Here is a 16,719-nt window from a genome sequence, read left to right as displayed (position 1 = left end):
CCTGATCCCTCTGTCTCTAGCTCCCAAATGCACGGATTATAGGCACATGCCACCATGCTTGGATTGTTTGAGAGGAGTTAGCCTCGATGGCCAGTTGTCTCCCTGAGACAGCCAGGTCTGCATGGTTAAGATAAGTAGGCAAGACAGCCACTGGTAACATCTGTGTGTGCCTGGGTTACACACAGTATGGAAAGGATGAACACGGAGTGAGCGAGGAGACAGGAGAGTTTAAGTGTTGATCCTGGCCATCTCAACCCCTTCCTGAGGTTCAGAACCCTCCACTGCAGCATGGAGGAAGAGCTGTCTCCACCCTGAGCATAGCTCTGGGGGTCATGGGGATGGCATGCTTTAGAACAAAGGCAAGGGAAGGCGGTGCTGAGAGCTACGTAGTGAGACCCTGTCTCCAAACAAACAAATAAAATAGGAAGTACAAGTGAGATCTTCCAGCCAAGGAGACATCTGAGCAAAAGCTTTGTGGGGGGGGGCAGCTGTTGGGTCTGCATGGAAATGGGGGTGCAGGTGGGGAGTACAAACACCCTGAGGCGTGCCTGCCCTGAGAGGTGGAGGGAGGCTTGGGTGGCCACACTCATCACAGCGCCTCACCGAGGTCTTGGGTCCCACAGGGTCCTGTCACCAGAGTCAGTGCACAGTGTCTTAGTGCCAGTGGGTATCTACATGCTCACCGCAGGCCCGGGGTAGGTGCTGGCTTCACAGTTCTCTCTCCAGGACATGTTGAGACTGCGCACAAACTCCGGGTAGAAGGGATGGGAGGTGTTGAACATGGAAAAGCCCAGGATGTTGGAAGAGTCCTCTACTATACCTTCCAGATGCAGGATAGGGAAGTCCTGGGACCAAGAATAGGGGTGAGGCCTGAGGCAGAATTGCAGCAGGGAGGTGTGGCAGGCGGGGATTGGGAGGGGCATAGGTCTGTACGCACCATGGTGGTAAGGATGTACTTGTAAAACGCTGAGGTCATTCCTAGCTCCGAAGCCTGAAGAAGACAGCAGAAGCCAAGAGGCAGAGAACAGGGAAGGGGGACCCCAAGAGGGGAAGAGAGATTTAGAGGCAGGCCTGGTGAGGAGACAACCCAGACAGCAAGAGCGAGCAGGAGACAAGTGAGGGCCTGTTGTGTCCCCCGTGCTGGCCGGGGAAAACAGCTTTCCTAGCAGAGAATGGGGCCCTCAGATGTCTACTGTTTCCTATGAAGGCACACAAAACTTCCTGATGGAGACAAATGGGAGCCTGGGAGAGGGGACAGGCAGGGACAGAGTCCTTAACCTTACCCCTAAGTCACCCAAACCATTGGCGTTGCCAGTGTTTAGAGCTCAGTCTGTTTGGCCATCCATCAGAGAAGCAGCCGGCTGCCAGGCCTGGGGGCACGGGCCTGTAATCCCAGCTACTCAGATGGCTTAAGGCGCTGAGACTGTAAATGCAAAGCCTGTCTGGGCTACAGAGTGAGCTTAAGGCCACGCTGGGCAACTCTTGAAGATCTTGGCTCAAAGGAAAAGTAAAAACAGACTGAGGATCGAACTTCACTGGCAGAGTCCTTGACTAACAGTTATGAGGCCCCAGATTCAATTCCCAGAAACATCAAAAGAAAAGAGGAGGGAGGGAAGGAAGGGAAAGGAGAGAAGAAAAAGGATTTCTGCAATGGAAGGCAATCAGTTAGAATCTCGGGGTTCATTCTTTGAATCCCCTCTTCCTCACGATCCTTGAGGAGGACAGGTTGGATAATACCCAACCTAACCCCACATGAGAATTCTAACAGTACAGGGCTCCAGCACGTATTATTGGGGGAGTGGGAGCAGGGCATGGACCCGTGGGTATTGGGGAAGGGCAAGAAGGAAGAGAGAAGAGACCTCAAAGCACACCGTTCCATGGCAGAGCTCTTTGCCCAGGTGGCCTGTCAACCCAGAACCTCTTCCCTCAGCCCTTTATATCCTCAAGAGTCTGCTTAACACTTCTTCCTGCAGGCTACGATCAGCAGTGACATACGGTTTTAATTAAGAGAAAAATAAATGAAAAGCAAATGGAGAAAAAAATAATACAAATTTGATTATCAAGGAAAATTAAGCGCAGGGGAAGTGAATGAATGATTAATGAGTGCGGCTCACTGAAGGATGGGACGTGCTGGGTCCATGGGGAGAAGTCCTGGAACTCCGGGCCCTTGCCTCCAGAACCCCAGCTTCTTTGTCTATATGGTGTTAAAATATCAGTCTTGCACAGTGCGGGAGAGCCCCAGTCAAGGATGTCCATGAACCCCTCAACACGGAGCTCCAAGACAAGTCCTAAGGTTCTCACATCCAAGGTCAACCTGAACTGCCCTCCCAGAGAGCTCACCTCCCAAACGGGCTGGAGAGACGGCTCTGCCGCCCGGAGTGTGTAGTGCTCCTGCAGAGAACCTAAGTTCCATTCCCAGCACCCACATGGCTCACAACCACCTGGAACTCCAGTTCCAGGGGAAACCCACACCTCTGGCACCAGCACTTACGTGCACACACCCCCGCACACATATACATAATTAAAAATTATAAATCTTTTAAAAAAGAAACAAACCACAGTGACAATAGAGTCCTAAAGAGGGATGACTCAGACATTTAGTCTGGGCCAATGTGGCTCTAAGGACTTTCTCTGCTGCAAGCTCACTACCCTCCCAAGCCAAAGAGGAAGGACCTACTGCTGTCTGCACTTCACAGAAAAAGAAAGGGACTATCCCGGGTCATGTGACCAGGGAGCTACAAAACAGACAGACCCTATGAAACCCACAACCCACCACTGAAGTATCTGTGGAAACAAGAGGGGGCCCACCTTACGGAGGACCAGGTGGGAGATGGACGCGTTGGCATCAATGATGATGGTAGAGACTTTGTCATCTCGGATCTCCTTGAGCAGCGGCGTGGGGTCCCGGCTGTCATCCAGCATCCTCACTGACAGTGTCTCCTTAGAGATGAGAAAGCCTCGTACCAATTCTTCCAATCGTAGCAAGCCTGGAGGAGGGCCGGGCCCCAAGTTAGAGCCCTTCCTCTGCCTGCCCAGGCAGGGAGCACACAGATGTTCCTACCCCTCTCCCAGCAAGGGACAGCTGGGCTGAAGAAGTCTGGAAAGGGCTGGAGAGATGGCTCAGTGGTTAAGAGCACTGGCTGCTCTTCCAGAGGTCCTGAGTTCAATTCCCAGCAACCACATGGTGGCTCACAACCATCTGTAATGAGATCTGGCGCCCTCTTCCGGCGTGCGGGCATACACGGAGGCAGAATGTTATATACATAATTAATAAATAAATCTTTAAAAAAAAAAAAAAAGAAGTCTGGAAAATGTGCTAAGAAGATGGACCGGCTGTCTCCAGAACAGCTGGGACCCTTAGGGCTCTCAGCTTGGGGACTTGATGCTTTGAGAGTTTCCCTAAATCCCCTGAGACACCTCCCCATATTTCCAGATGTCTGACCTACCCTCTCCCACCCCTTCCTGAGCACACACTGGAATGTCTGACATAGTTAATTGTCTTCTCTGCCCACCTCCGTCCTTCGGGTGACAGGGGATCACTATGTGCCGGTTGCTCAGGCCAGAACCTTGATGGCAGGCTGGGTTCTTCTTTTTTTTTTTTTTTTTCCACCCTCACTCACCCAGTCTCTATTTCAAAATACATCAGATCCTATCACACCACATCATGGTCACTGCCCTGGCACAAGCCACTGCCATCTCTTGCCTCTTGCATTGGCCACGCTTGCTTGAGTCTGCTCCCCACACAACAGCCAGAGGGATGGAAGCAGATGTGGCTCTGCTCTGTGCCAAGTGTCTCATCTCCGCTCTGTCATTTAATGTTTCCACTTGCTCCAGCCACATGGACCTCCTCTTTGTCTCACAGAGTCAGCCTTCTGTCCTGCAGTCTTAGCCAGGTTATTCCTCTACTTGGGACTCCATTTCTCCAGGATCCTCCACGGCTGACCCTCACCTGCCTCAGATCTTTACTCAGACATAGCCTTCTCTAAAAGGCCCATGCCCTCTACTTCCCCTACCCCTACTCCCATTCATACGACAGGGACAACTATTTGTGTCTACCTGTCTCATGGCTGTCCTCCTAACATGAGTCTGACTTCAGCAGGTGCTCAGTAGGAACCTCCAGAAAGAGAATTCCTCCTAGAAGTTCCAAAACTCAGTGCCCTCACCCAACCTCCACACTCATAACCTGCCCCCAGATCACCACACTTAAACATCTCCGAGAACATCACACTCAACGTGTGCTCTCGAACAGGCTGCTCTCCTCTTTCTTGCCTACTGACTTTTGGTGTCACTCACAACCTGAGCACTCTCCTTACCCCATCCAACTTTTCTCCTCAGGGAGGCCTACTGCTCCACCTAACTGTCATCATTTCACCTAACGCACGGCTCATGCCTCCTGCTGTTCCCTCTGACACTCGTACATCCCTGTGCAGTGGGTCACCTCTCACTTCACAGATCTGACCACGTCCCCTCGTCCTGCACTGTTGCTTGGAAACCTCTAAAGCATCCCTGACCCCTCACCTCACCATTTCACACTCTTGAGGGTTGTACTCTGGAGCCTTCCACCTCTGTCCCACAAGGTTCAATGTTTCAAGTTCAGTTTAGAGGTAGCATTCTTAGGGTATGGGCTCTCAGCCTCCCACACAGTCAGAACCCTTTCCAAAGGACCCACACATCTCGTGGCAGCCCATGCACCCTTCTGTGTCCCAAACACTCAGTGGCCTGAGGTCCTTCTAGACTGAGAGTTGCATGCAGTGGGCAATTACAAGCAAAATGAGATGATGAATACATATGAAAATGTCAAATGAGACCTATTATTTTGTAAACTAACTAAAAATTAATAACACATTTTTTTAAAGTTATGCACCAGCACTGCTCCCCTGCCACCCTGCAAGCCTGGTGAGAGCTGGACAAAAAGGGTTCACCATCAGTGAATCACACGGGTCACTCTGGGACAAGAGGGGTTCTATGGAACCTGTGCCCCAGTTCCTAAAGGGGAAAGAGACAATGGGAACTAAGAAGGTGCCTGGTGGAACCAGGAAACTGTGTGGGACATTAGGGCTTTAGAAAGGGGTGTCTAGAGGGAATGTAAACAGAACAGCCAGTTCTCCCTCACACTCAGCCTTGGCGCAGATGAGGCTAGCCGAGGGGTAGTTAAAAGACTTGAGGATTCGGGAGACGGCCAGGCTGACGTCCTCATTACTGGGGTACAGGCTGACAGATGCGAAGCGAAGGTACTGAAGGCGGGGCGTCTCCTCAGGACCCACCTTGATGTGGGGAATCTGGACAGAAAGGGAGGTATTGCTTGCCAGGGATCATAGCCCCACACCCCAGCCCCCAGCTCCCACTCCCCACCTCACCTCCTTCTCCCCACAGATATGGCTCACGGTGGAGGCAGAAGCTGGGCTGGAGGAGGGTCCCAGGACAGACACGACCCCCTTGGGCAGTATCTGACACACTGTGAGGGGAAGAGACCAGAGTCAGGGACCCTCTGCCCCTCTGCTTTTGTTCCCGCCCCACCCACAAGAGAACCACCCCACCTGGTTCAGGAGAAGACCCCAGAGGCTCAGAGTTGTGGGATCCTCCTCCACCAGTCTGGATTCCAGGGGACCAGTCCCTCAGACAGAGGGAGGCAGAGAGATACAGACCAAGCCAAGAGTAACACAGGAAAGCATGTGGACACCATGGGACAGGTGCTTGTGTGTTTCTGGGTGTGTGTGTTTGTGTGTATGTGTTGAGGCAAGGTCTCACTTTTACAGCCCAAGCTGTCTTGAATCTTGCTATGTGCTAAAACGTCTCCTAGATTCCATCCTGCTCTTCTGTATTAAATAAACTACTGTTTTAAATTAAGAGTTTAATATCTTAACTGGCAAAAACGGGAAGGTGTAGTCATAAAAAGCAGACCATTCTTCCATAAAACTGCTGTAGGATAAGCTTTGTAAGAGGGATCCCTAAAATCTCCCTCCCGATAAAGTCATGTGAGCTGTGTCTTTATTCCCACGCCTGCACACTAGCCGAAGAAATAATTTAGGCTGGCCCTGGACCACAACAGCTATGTAAACAAGCTGTTTGGCCTTGAACTCAGATTCCTCCTGCTTGGGCCTCCAGGCCTGACCATGCTCAGCTCTGTGGGCCTCCTTCTGAAGTGCAAATCAGGAGCTGGCTTCCTCTGCCATGCAAGCTCTTCAGTCACTCTACTACCCACAGTACCCTCCTGGTGGGTGAAGCTAGCACTCGAACCCGGCTCTGTGTGGGGAATGAGGCAGGTGGTACAAGCCTAAGTTGGCCATGCTGAAGTAGGGCAGGGGTACAGAGGATGGCTGGGAGATGATCAGGAAAAGAATCGGGAGATAAGTAAGAGTCAAGACTAATAGCTCTTAAGAGAGAATGGAAAGAAAGGACCATTTTCAGGCACGTGGTCTGTGCACATGGTGGGGACACAGAAGGAACAAGTTTGGGTCGAGATGTGATGTCCTGTTTAGATGCCTTAAGGCAGCCATGGCAGAAACTCAGGATGGGTTAAGAGAACAGTATTGGCTGGGGCTAGACGTCATGTTAGAAGACTTGCCTAGGAATGTATGAGGCCATGGGGGTAATGGAGAGAAGTCAGTGACAGAAAGGATGAGAATATAAATGAGATCACACCGCTAAAAGGTTACAAACTGATTTCAGACGTGGCTACACCTAGGAGCTCCTGATCCCCAGGATTCTGTCAGGAATGGCTGGATCCAACTATTCTACAAACATGCCAACAATCGCTCTTTAACTCTGGGTGCCGATTTCCTTTGACGTGGCTTCATTTTCAGGATCTGCTCAAACACACACTGACTCCAGTTGGCTAAGATGGTCTCACCCTACACCTTGTTCCTTGGCTCAACCCTAAATGCATGCCTGTTCTCCCATCTGCCTCTTCAGTCTCCACCTCTGCTTCTCCCAGACCGTGTCGATGACGCGCCAGTACAAAAGGCCTGAAGAGTCTATCCCATTCTCCCTCTCAGTGATGAAACACCCAAGATCTAACTAACATAGCCCATGTAAGGCCTGGGGGGAGGTTTACATGCTTGTTTATCTGTTGTGCTTGGAGTAAAACCCATGTATTATTATTTTTTAGTTTGTTCCATTTATTTTTTAATATATATTTTTTGTTTTGTTTTTTATTTATTTATTTATTTATTATGTATATAATATTCTTTCTGCGTGTATGCCTGAAGGCCAGAAGAGGGCACCAGACCTCATTTCAGATGGTTGTGAGCCACCATGTGGTTGCTGGGAATTGAACTCAGGACCTTTGGATGAGCAGGCAGTGCTCTTAACCGCTGAGCCATCTCTCCAGCTCCCTTTAATATATATTTTTATTTTATGTGCATTGGCATCTTGTCTGAATGTATGTGTGAGAGTGTCATATCTCCTGGAACTGGAGTTAGCGACAGTTGTGAGCTGCCATGTGGGTCCTTGGAACTGAACTCGGAACAGACAGTGCTCTTGACCACTGAGTCATCTCTCTAGCCCCAAACCCGTGTATTATGGATGCTAAGCAGAGTTTGGGTTTGGTTTAGTTTTTCAGGCAGGATCTTCCTCTATAGATCATGCTGGCCTGAAACTCACTCTGTAGCCAAGATTTAAGATTGGCTTAAAGTTCACCATGACTCTCCTGCCTCAGCTTTCCAAGTACTGGGACTACAGGGGTGAGCCACCAGGCCCAGCATAAAACGAGTCCTGATACAGAAGGTTGCAAAGAGCTAGGATGGTCCCAGTGTAGCTGGGGCAAGTGCTCTGGTAAGTTTTGTCAACTTGACAGAAACTACAGTCACCTGGGAAGAGGGAGCCTCACTTGAGGAACTCTTTCTATCAGATTGGTCTGTAGGCCAGTCTATGGGGTGTTTTCTTCATTAGTGATTGAAGTGGGAGGGCTCAGCCCACTGTGGGTGGTGCTATCCCTGGGGGTCATGGGGGTATCTGAGGAAGCTGGGAGGAGCAAGCCATTAAGCAGCATTCCTCCATGGTCTCTGCCTCAGTTCCTGCCTGCAGATTCCTTGAGGTTCTGCCCTGGCTTCCCTCCAGGATGGACTCTCTAACCTGCAAACTAAAGTGAACCCTTTTCTCCCCACGGTGGTTTTGGTGAGTGTTTTATCCTAGCGGCCAACAGCAGACTAGGGTATCAGGCACTACCGCTTACTAGGACCATGAGCACCAACAGACACCTCTGCAAGCCCTCCCACAGGGCAAGCCAGCTCTGCAGCTGTGCTGGAACGGCGCCACACTCCACCTCCTGCCCACCTGTTCCAGAATGCCCTTCCTGACCCACCAGGGATCTTGAAAGCCCCAGGCCTTAGTGCCTGGACCTCCCAACCCAGCAGCATCCACTCCGTGAGACAGAAACAGGCATGAAGGAAGGATAGCAGGTGTGAGCAGATGAGTGTAAAGTTGAGCTGAGGAGGCCAGGGGTGGAGTGACTGGCCGAGGCCCAACCTGCCCTGCCTCACCCCACGCCCCCGTGGCCCCGCTCACTGGTGTCCGTGGTCTCGTACTGGCTGTCCCGCTGCAGCTCAAAGATGTCAACTTCCACTCGGGCCTTGGCTGGGACCTCGATGATCCCGTTGATTTGTTCCCGGGCCAGGGCCAGGGCCAGACGCTCACCACGGCCACACACGGTCTGGTCGTCCAGGATTGCAGCTGAGAGGAGACAGGAGTTGGGAGGGGCCAGAGTCCTGGGGCCCCCGAGAAAGGGTATCTCGTGGGGTCTTGGATTTGTGGCCTCTAAATTGAAGGAATATAGAGGTATGAAGGGTCTGGATTCCTGGATCTGAGGCTGCATAGCAGGGTATCTGGGCTCCTGGATCTCAGGGAAGGGTAAGCTAGGAGACATAGCACTTTGGTGTTACTTATGCCTGAGTTCCCTGGAGGGACCTGGAGGGAGAGTTTCTGAGGAGGTGGGGTGCTGGGGCCTCACCCATGCGCAGTGATGACAGCACCTGGCAGCTGGGGTTGGCGAAGGCAACTATCAGCAGCAGCAGCAGCTCAGCCGGCATCTTCCTCTTCTCCTCATGGGGACGCAGCTGCCGCGGCCCCCACTTGCCACCTGCAGAGAGACCCCCCAGCCCCAAGGGAGATGGCTGATGTGGGGGCAGAGATTTTTAGGAAAGCTGCTGGATGAGGTGGCAAGCATATTCCTCCCAGACATCACTGGGGAGGAATGCCCAGTTCTGAAAAGGCCTGGCTCACTGGGATACCAAGCTCATAGAACTGAGCTCCGGAAGATGGAAAGGTCAGAGGTCACTGATAAGACAGCTATTGCTAGAAATTTGAAGTAGCAGTGATTCTGGGGATCAGCCCCACCCCAACAGGAAACTGGGAGGTACCACCATCACCCCAGTCCCGCCCCTGTCTCTGGGCAGGCAACCGTTACTAGGCAACAGAAACTGGCTGGAGAGGATGCAGTGGTTGCTAGGCAACTCCATCCCAAGCCTCACTTGCCACCTTCCTGATGTCCCTGGTTCCCACAATCCCCTGGGGGAGAGGCCTGGGCACCCAGGGTCTGATAAGTGATATTATCTTGGAATTAGGAAACTTGGTGAGGGGGAAGGGGGAACAGAGGGAGGAACTCCACGTAGCAAAGAACCTAAAAAGAGAATACAGAAATAAAAAAAAAGTATCTGATGAGAAACTGCAAAATGAAAGATGCAGAGACTCAGAAAATGAGAAAAGGGGAAAACAGGCAGATACATATGAGAGAACAGAAAGATGACAGAAACAGCTAAAATTGGAAAGAAACAGATAAGGCGAGTTGAAGGAAGTTATAGACAGGACTGGGAGAGAGAGAGAAAGAGAAGGGACAGGAAGATGTGAAATAAAGGACAGAGACTGAGGAAGGGGAAAGGGCAGACCAAATAAGGGGACACCAGTACATGGGGATAGGCGAGAAACTGGAAGAGAAAGACAGAGAACACAGGGACAGGCACACACTGACTCAAGCAACCAGCAAGAGTCCCACAGAGAGGAAGGAAAGCTGGAACTCATTGCCTACATCCTGTACTGGCAGACAGGTACGGTACATGTCTTCACAGAGTCAGTCTCAGAGAGTTTGGGTTTGCTCTGGGCACTCCAGACCTTTGGAAGTGTAAGCGCCGGGCAGGAGTGTTTTGCCAGATGTGTACATGGATCCTTGGACCTGGTCGCAGACCATGCTCCAAGACTAGAGGGCTATTGTAGGACCCGGAGCACTGCAAAGTATATTTAGTGTCCCCCTGCATCCCACCTGGACCCATGGAAAGACCTCAGCTGGTGACAAGCCAGAAGGAAGTACTGGGGAAGGGCAGAGTCCCAAGCAAGGTTTGGAATTGACTTCTATAGCCAAAACAGTCCAGGCCAAAGAGAAAGGTTGCCTTGTCAGTTCCACACTTGTCCCTACTTCCTGGGTGACCTTGAGAAAGTCCTCCCCGCCACCCCTCAGTCTTTGATAAGGAGAGCTTGAGGGATGGGGGCATGTTCAACAGACTGGTGGCTGCAGACTGCAATTTAGAGCTAATGTGGGGACTTGACCAGGACAGAGGAGCAAGGAATTCTGGGAGAGCTGGAAGGAGAGTTCTCAAGGGGAAGGGCAGGAGGGAAGGGGGTTCATCCTGGGACATCTGGAACAAGTGGAGATTGGGGACTACAGACAAAAAGCCTGAGACTGGGCAGAAAAGCAGGGACCCACAGGTGGCAGACACTGATGGGAACAGAAGGACACAGGCACTGTGCACAGACTATACGTTGCAAACAAACACAGAGGTCCTGGAAAGAACACACAGAAAGGTAGCCCCAAAGCGGAGACTATAGCTAAGTGGGAAGAAAGGACAGACAGACACTAAGTAAGGCATCCACCCCAAGATGCAATTCCTGCACTCTGGGGGCAGTGGGATCACTGTGAGCTTGAGGCTACTCTAGGTTGCATAGGGAATCCCTGGACATCTTGGGTTAGAGTTAGACCCTGTCTCAAAAACAAACAAAGACACAGCAAAGGAGCAGATGAAGAACACAAGAAGGAGCAGGGGTCAGCCAGGCCCAGGACTTGCACACCCAGCTCAGGTCAGGCAGGTACAGATGGAAACAGAGTCAACTGGGGGAGCTGAGGAGTGGGGGCAGCCAGGCCCTACAGGTTGGAGGAGAGACATCAGCAAGGGGAGATACATGCAAAGGACAGGAGCTTAGGAGGAGAAGAGAGAGGGCCAAAAGAAGAATAACAACAAGTATGAGACCCATGGGGAGAGCAGGGCGTGGTGTCACACACCTGTAATACCAACAATCAGCAGGCAGAGGCAGGGGGATCAGGAGTTCAAACCCAGCCTCAGCTACATAGTGAGTTCAAGGCTAGCCTGTGCTATAAGAAACCCTGTCTCTAAAAGCAGAACAAACTAACAGAAAGAACCATGGGGAGCAAAGAAAGAAATAAGAAACTGCCAAAAGACACAGACAGACACAGACAGACACAGACACACAGAGTGTGAGCAAGGGATGAACTGCACAGCAGCCTAAAGCCGCCGAGGCCAGAGGGGCAGAAGCAAGAATGAAAAGGCATGTGGAAGAAGCACACAGGGAGAGAGCTGTCCACACAAGCTAGGGAGGGGAACTGAGGGGAACTGAATGCCCTGGAAGGGCAGAGCAGCCCGCACAGATGCAGAAACTCTCCAGGAGTGCTGAGGATCCCAGTGCCCTCAGTCAAGGGGTCCTGGGAGGTAGTGTGGTTCAGAAGTGGGGAGAGCAACTGGAAGGTGGGTGGAAGAACCAGGGCAGAAGCCAGGGAACAGAGGAGAGAGCAGTGGATGGGGACAGCTACAGAGGGGAAGACTGGGGACCCAGAGTGGGTCTGGAGGAGGGAAGCTGAAAAGTGAGAGGTGAAGCCTGGAGGTGGAGAGGATCAGGCAAAGAATGGAAAGACAGAGTGGGAAGAAGGCTGGATGAGAACTAGCATCTCCTACAGAGACACGGTTAGGAGAGGAGAGAACAGAGAAGTTGGGCACAGTTGGACAGGCCCGGGAGATAGGTGAAATGCAGACTTGAAAACGCAAAGGCATTTCCAGGAGACAAGAGGTGAATGGGATGGGGCCTACGGTAAGGCAGAGAAAGAGGAGAGGGAGAGAGGAAATCAACGCACAAGTCAGGAGCCAGTGTGGGTCTGGGACCCAAAGCTTGGAGAACGAACAAGCCAAGAGTCCCTATGAGGAGCGATATCACGGAGCCTGTCAGCCCACAGGACCGGGGGAAGCTGGGACTGAGGGCAGGTGTGAGGTGTGTGCCCAGAAGTAAGGGTGAGAAAAGGTCGTGGAGAATGAGACGTTGAGAGGGAGGGCACAAAGCAGTGGGGGAGTAGGTTCCTTGCCATCCACGGGGAGCAGGGACTGTGGGGGCCCTGCCAGCCGGGCTAGTCTGGCCTTCCAGGACCCAGGACCCAGCCCAATCCCCGCCCTGCAGACACTTACGGATCCTGGTGGGACGGAGGGCTGGGCTCCCTCGAGGCCCGAAGAACCACAACCAGGAGATGCTCCGATTCTGGGTGCTGGTGAGGCTGGGGCCGGGGGAGAGGGCAGTCCACTGGGCCCCCTCCCCCGCCGCCGGTGGTGGCCTCCAACTAATCCAAAACGATGTCTCCCCAGCAGCGGGGAGGAAGGACAGGTGGAAAAGCAAAGGGCGGGCCAGGAGGGGAGGAAGGGGAAAGGAGAAAATGGAGGAGAGAAGGGGAGAGAGGAGAGGGGGAAGGAGCAAACGGAGGGGAAGGAGGGAGGAAAGGAGGAGAGGAAGGTGAAAACGGAAGGGAGGGGGGCACAGGCAAAGCCGGGGGAGGGGGAAGCCGGCCCAGGAAAGGGCCCCCGCCCCCTCCCCTAGCCGGGCCGGCCTGGGGGGGGCACAGGGGGTGAGGACTGGGTGGAGAAAAGAAAGCCGGCCATCGGGAGAAGTGGGGGAGGGGAGGGCCTGCTGGGGGGGAGGGGGCCGCCCCCTTCCCCCCCTCCCCCCAGAGCCTTGGCCCTGCCCTGGATGAAGCTAGGGCCTGGAGTCCTCAAGCCCTCAGTCCCCAGGGGAAAAGCATGCTTGGGGGCCAGGAGAGGCCGAGCAGTGACCGGGCTGGCGAGGACAGGGTAACTGGCAGCCTTGGACAGACCAAGAAGGGGGCAGACGAGGTGGAGGGACGAGGTGGGAGGAGAGGATGGAGAGAAGCAGGTGGAACGGGAAGGCGGAGGAGGGTGGGGTGTCCCGGGGGCGGCCCTCTCTCGGTGGGAGGGCCTGGCCGCGGACTCTGGTTCCCTGTGAGCAGCAGCCGCCGGCGGCTCCGTGTCCCCAGCCGGGCTTGCCTCCCTGCTGCCGGCCGGCCGCTACTACCGCTGCCGCCACCGCTCCTTCTCCCCTCCTAGGCCGCCGCCTGCCCGCCCGCGCTGGGTCCTGGAGCGCGGGGGGTGGTGGTGGTGGTGGTGGTGGAGGGGAGAGATGGAGGGAGGGAGGCAGGGAGGAGGGCGGACTGGAGGAAGGGAGGGAGGTAGGCAGGGAGCAAGGAGGGAGGGGAGTAGGGGAGGGGGAGATCGTATTGGTCGGGGCTGGGGGGCCCTGCGAGGAGAATGCTGATGAGAAAAGCAAGCTGCATTGGAAGAAGGGCCCACCCCCGGGGCCACCCCTTCCAACCACACCATGCCACCGCCCTGCCCAGGCAGTCCTGGGTACTGGAGCCCATGAAGATGAGAGGCATTGGTGGGAAGAACTGAGCGAAGGGCCTAGAGGTGGGGAGAGAGGACTACAGATGGAGAAAAATGCAGAGAAACAGAGAGGTGGGTCAAGGCCCACAAACTCACAAGGCCAAGGACAGGGAAAAAGCCCAGGCATAAAAAAGCAAGCCACTTGAGGATAAGCGAGCAGTTTAGGGACACAGGGGTGTCTGAAGGTGGGGAGAGGCCAAAGACAGAGGGACAGACACAGAAAGACTCCTCGGGATAGGGAGCCATACACAGAAGGGGCAACCAGGAAGCATACAGAGCCCAGAGTGCAAGGAGAGGTTACCGAGTCAGGGGACAGTCCCATGGGCACAGGAGACCCACAAGAGGCCCACTGAGGCAGGCATGGCTAGCTGGTGGAAATGTAACTGGATAGCCTCTGAAAACAGGCTGCGGGTGTTAAAGGGGGGAGGATGGGAATTCTCCATTATGCACCGAGAACTCCTGGGGACCCAGAGACGAGTGGGAAGGGAGAAGAGACCTTCATCTTCTCATCACCTGAGCAGTGAGCCAGTGGGAAGGGGATGACAAAATGGCAGGAAACTGGAGGGCAGAGCTGAGAGAAGCCCTCTCCGTCAGGGAGTTCTGCTGTCTCTCTGAGGGTGCCCAGAAGGGCAGGGGGATGACAATCAACATAGATTTTCAAGTGGGGGTGGTTGTGCATGGCTGGGTGTGTGTGTGGGGGGGGTGAAATTTGGGGGGAAGGAACATGACAGTTGGTGCTGAAGGCTGAGCCCGTGACTCACCACCACCCCCATGCTCGTGATGGGGAGGAGACACTGACACTCTCACGTGCAGCCCCCAGCACATGTGACCACATGCCTCGCACACACAGTTGGCACGTGGCAACTCAGACTATACCAGGCCTGGCATGGTGAGCTCTGACTATGTGGGACATGCCTAGCAGACATGTGACACCTACACCTGACCCTAAAGGACCGATTTCATATATGCCTCTTCATCCTATTAGGGCTAACACAGATTCCTTAACTCTGCTCCAACCAAGCTTACGGCCAGTACCCATGCCTCTAGGTCTTTGCTGATCCAGGTACCTCACCATCCTCCTTCTCTAGACACAATCTGTCCCAAAAGTCCCAATCCATTGCTACCACCAGAATGTCTGACCAGGCCTCAGCTTCCTTTGCAGGGACAATACCTTGTCAGTCCAAATTAAACTGAGATAGCCAAGCAAGTTTATAGAGAGGAGCCTGAGAAACTAAGCTGGAATCTCAAGGGGGGGGGAGAGAAAGCCTCAGCAAGGGGGGCAGAGAGAAGGCTCAGAGGTTAAGAGCATTAGCTGCTCTTCCAAAGGTCCTGAGTTCAATTCCCAGCAACCACATGGTGGCCCACAACCATCCAAGATGAGATCTGGTGCCCTCTTCCAGACTGCAGGCATGTAGAACACTGTATACATAATAAATAAATCTTAAAAAAAAAAAAGGAAGCCTCGGCAGGAACGTATTCAAGAGCACAGAATCTGCCCAAGGTTGAGCCAGGCTTGTTTGTACTTTGGCTCCTATGCAGGTGACTTCACCCAAGGGCAAACCCAGACTACAGTAGATAGCAGCTAGGCCCTAACCTTAGAGCTAACCAGACCCCACCAACTGCTTTACTCATCTTTATCTTTTATTTTTAAAATCTGCAACCCTGCCCTCTTCCTCCATTCGTACCCCAACCCTATCTTTTGCTCTTTTTTTCTTTTGATTTTTATTGAGCTCTATATTTTTCTCTGTCCCCCCTCCCCTTCAACCCTCCCCCAAGGTCCCCATGCTCCCAATTACTCAGGAGATCTTGTCTTTTTCTACTTCCCATGTAGATTATATCTATGTAAGTCTTAGTTCTCTGGAATTGTGGTTTGTAGGCTGGCTTTCTTTGCTTTATGTTTAAAAACCACCTATGAGTGAGTACATGTGATAATTGTCTTTCTGTGTCTGTCTGGGTTACCTCACTCAAAATAATGTTTTCTAGATACATCCATTTTCCTGCAAAATTCAAGATGTCATTATTTTTTCTGTTGTATAGTACTCCATTGTGTAAATGTCTATTCTTTGGTCGAGGGACATCTAGGTTGTTTCTAGGTTCTGTCTATGACAAACAAAACTACTATGAACATAGTTGAGCACGTGTCCTTGTGGCATGATTGAGCATCCTTTGGATATATACACAAAAGTGGTATTACTGGGTCTTGAGGAAGGTTGTTTCCTAATTTTCTGAGAAATCTCCACACTGACATCCAAAGGGGTTGTACCAGCTTGCACTCCCACCAGCAATGCAGAAGTGTTCCCTTTTCCCCACAACCTTTCCGCATAAGTTGTCATCAGTGTTTTTGATCTTGGCCATTCTTACAGGTTGTTTTGATTTGCCTTTCTCTGATGACTAAGGATGCTGGACATTTCCTAAGTGTCTTTTTTTTTTTTTTCTCCGAAGCAGGTTTCTCTGTAGCTTTGGTGCCTGACTAGAACTAGCTCTTGTAGACCAGGCTTGCTTTGAACTCAGAGATCCACCTGCCTCTGCCTCCCAAGTGCTGGGATTAAAGGCATGCACCACCGCCTGGCCCTTTACTCTTCTTGAAGTGAACCATTTACCTTATGGCCACAAACAATCCACCCACTAGGGAATTGAGTATAGGCGGGAAATCCTCTCCTGGGGCCTTCCTATGGGAACTTGGACACATTTCTCTGGGCCTCTGTTTCTTCGTACCTCAGGGTAGTTGTTTCTCCCTCACAGTGTCGATCACGGAATTAAATAATGCATGGAGGGCACTGGGCAGAGCCCCGAGAGTCACCTAACGCACTCAGGTGTCAGCTGAATTCGCTACTTCCAGAGTCTAATACATTAAAAACTAATTTCTCAAGCCAGTCATAGTGTTGCACACCTTTAATCCCAACAGGCAGAAGGCCAGCCTTGAGGCTAGCCTGGTCTACATAGAGTTCCAGGGCAGCCAGGGCTACATAGAGACCCTATCTCAAAAAATAATGCTGTCCAT

At 52.5% G+C, this 16,719-nt stretch overlaps 1 protein-coding gene across 3 annotated transcripts in view; it reads right to left on the bottom strand.

Annotated features, from left to right (window-relative positions):
- The window catches only part of Grik5 (glutamate ionotropic receptor kainate type subunit 5), a 64,275-nt gene extending 50,646 nt beyond the window's left edge, over nucleotides 1-13,629 (bottom strand). Inside the window, exons 1-8 of one of the 3 annotated variants that reach the window (XM_050127128.1) lie at nucleotides 12,456-13,629; nucleotides 8,948-9,076; nucleotides 8,506-8,670; nucleotides 5,358-5,455; nucleotides 5,114-5,279; nucleotides 2,809-2,987; nucleotides 938-991; nucleotides 684-845 (exon numbers count right to left, since the gene is read on the bottom strand). In XM_050127128.1, coding sequence (XP_049983085.1) covers nucleotides 684-845; nucleotides 938-991; nucleotides 2,809-2,987; nucleotides 5,114-5,279; nucleotides 5,358-5,455; nucleotides 8,506-8,670; nucleotides 8,948-9,026 — 903 coding nt within the window. In that variant the 5' untranslated portion in view covers nucleotides 9,027-9,076; nucleotides 12,456-13,629. Of the gene's footprint in view, nucleotides 1-683; nucleotides 846-937; nucleotides 992-2,808; nucleotides 2,988-3,061; nucleotides 3,268-5,113; nucleotides 5,280-5,357; nucleotides 5,456-8,505; nucleotides 8,671-8,947; nucleotides 9,077-12,455 lie in introns of those variants that run through there. The other 2 variants (XM_050127129.1, XM_050127130.1) reach the window with 2 other exon arrangements.
- Nucleotides 13,630-16,719: the final 3,090 nt, after the last annotated feature.

The sequence above is a fragment of the Alexandromys fortis genome, unplaced genomic scaffold, assembly GCF_014885135.2.
Source record: "Alexandromys fortis isolate MF-2015 unplaced genomic scaffold, M_Fortis_MF-2015_v1.1 scaffold_262, whole genome shotgun sequence".
Taxonomy (NCBI): domain Eukaryota; kingdom Metazoa; phylum Chordata; class Mammalia; order Rodentia; family Cricetidae; genus Alexandromys; species Alexandromys fortis.
The sequence above is the reverse complement of the archived record's forward strand: the minus strand, read 5'-3'. Positions and strand labels throughout refer to the sequence as shown.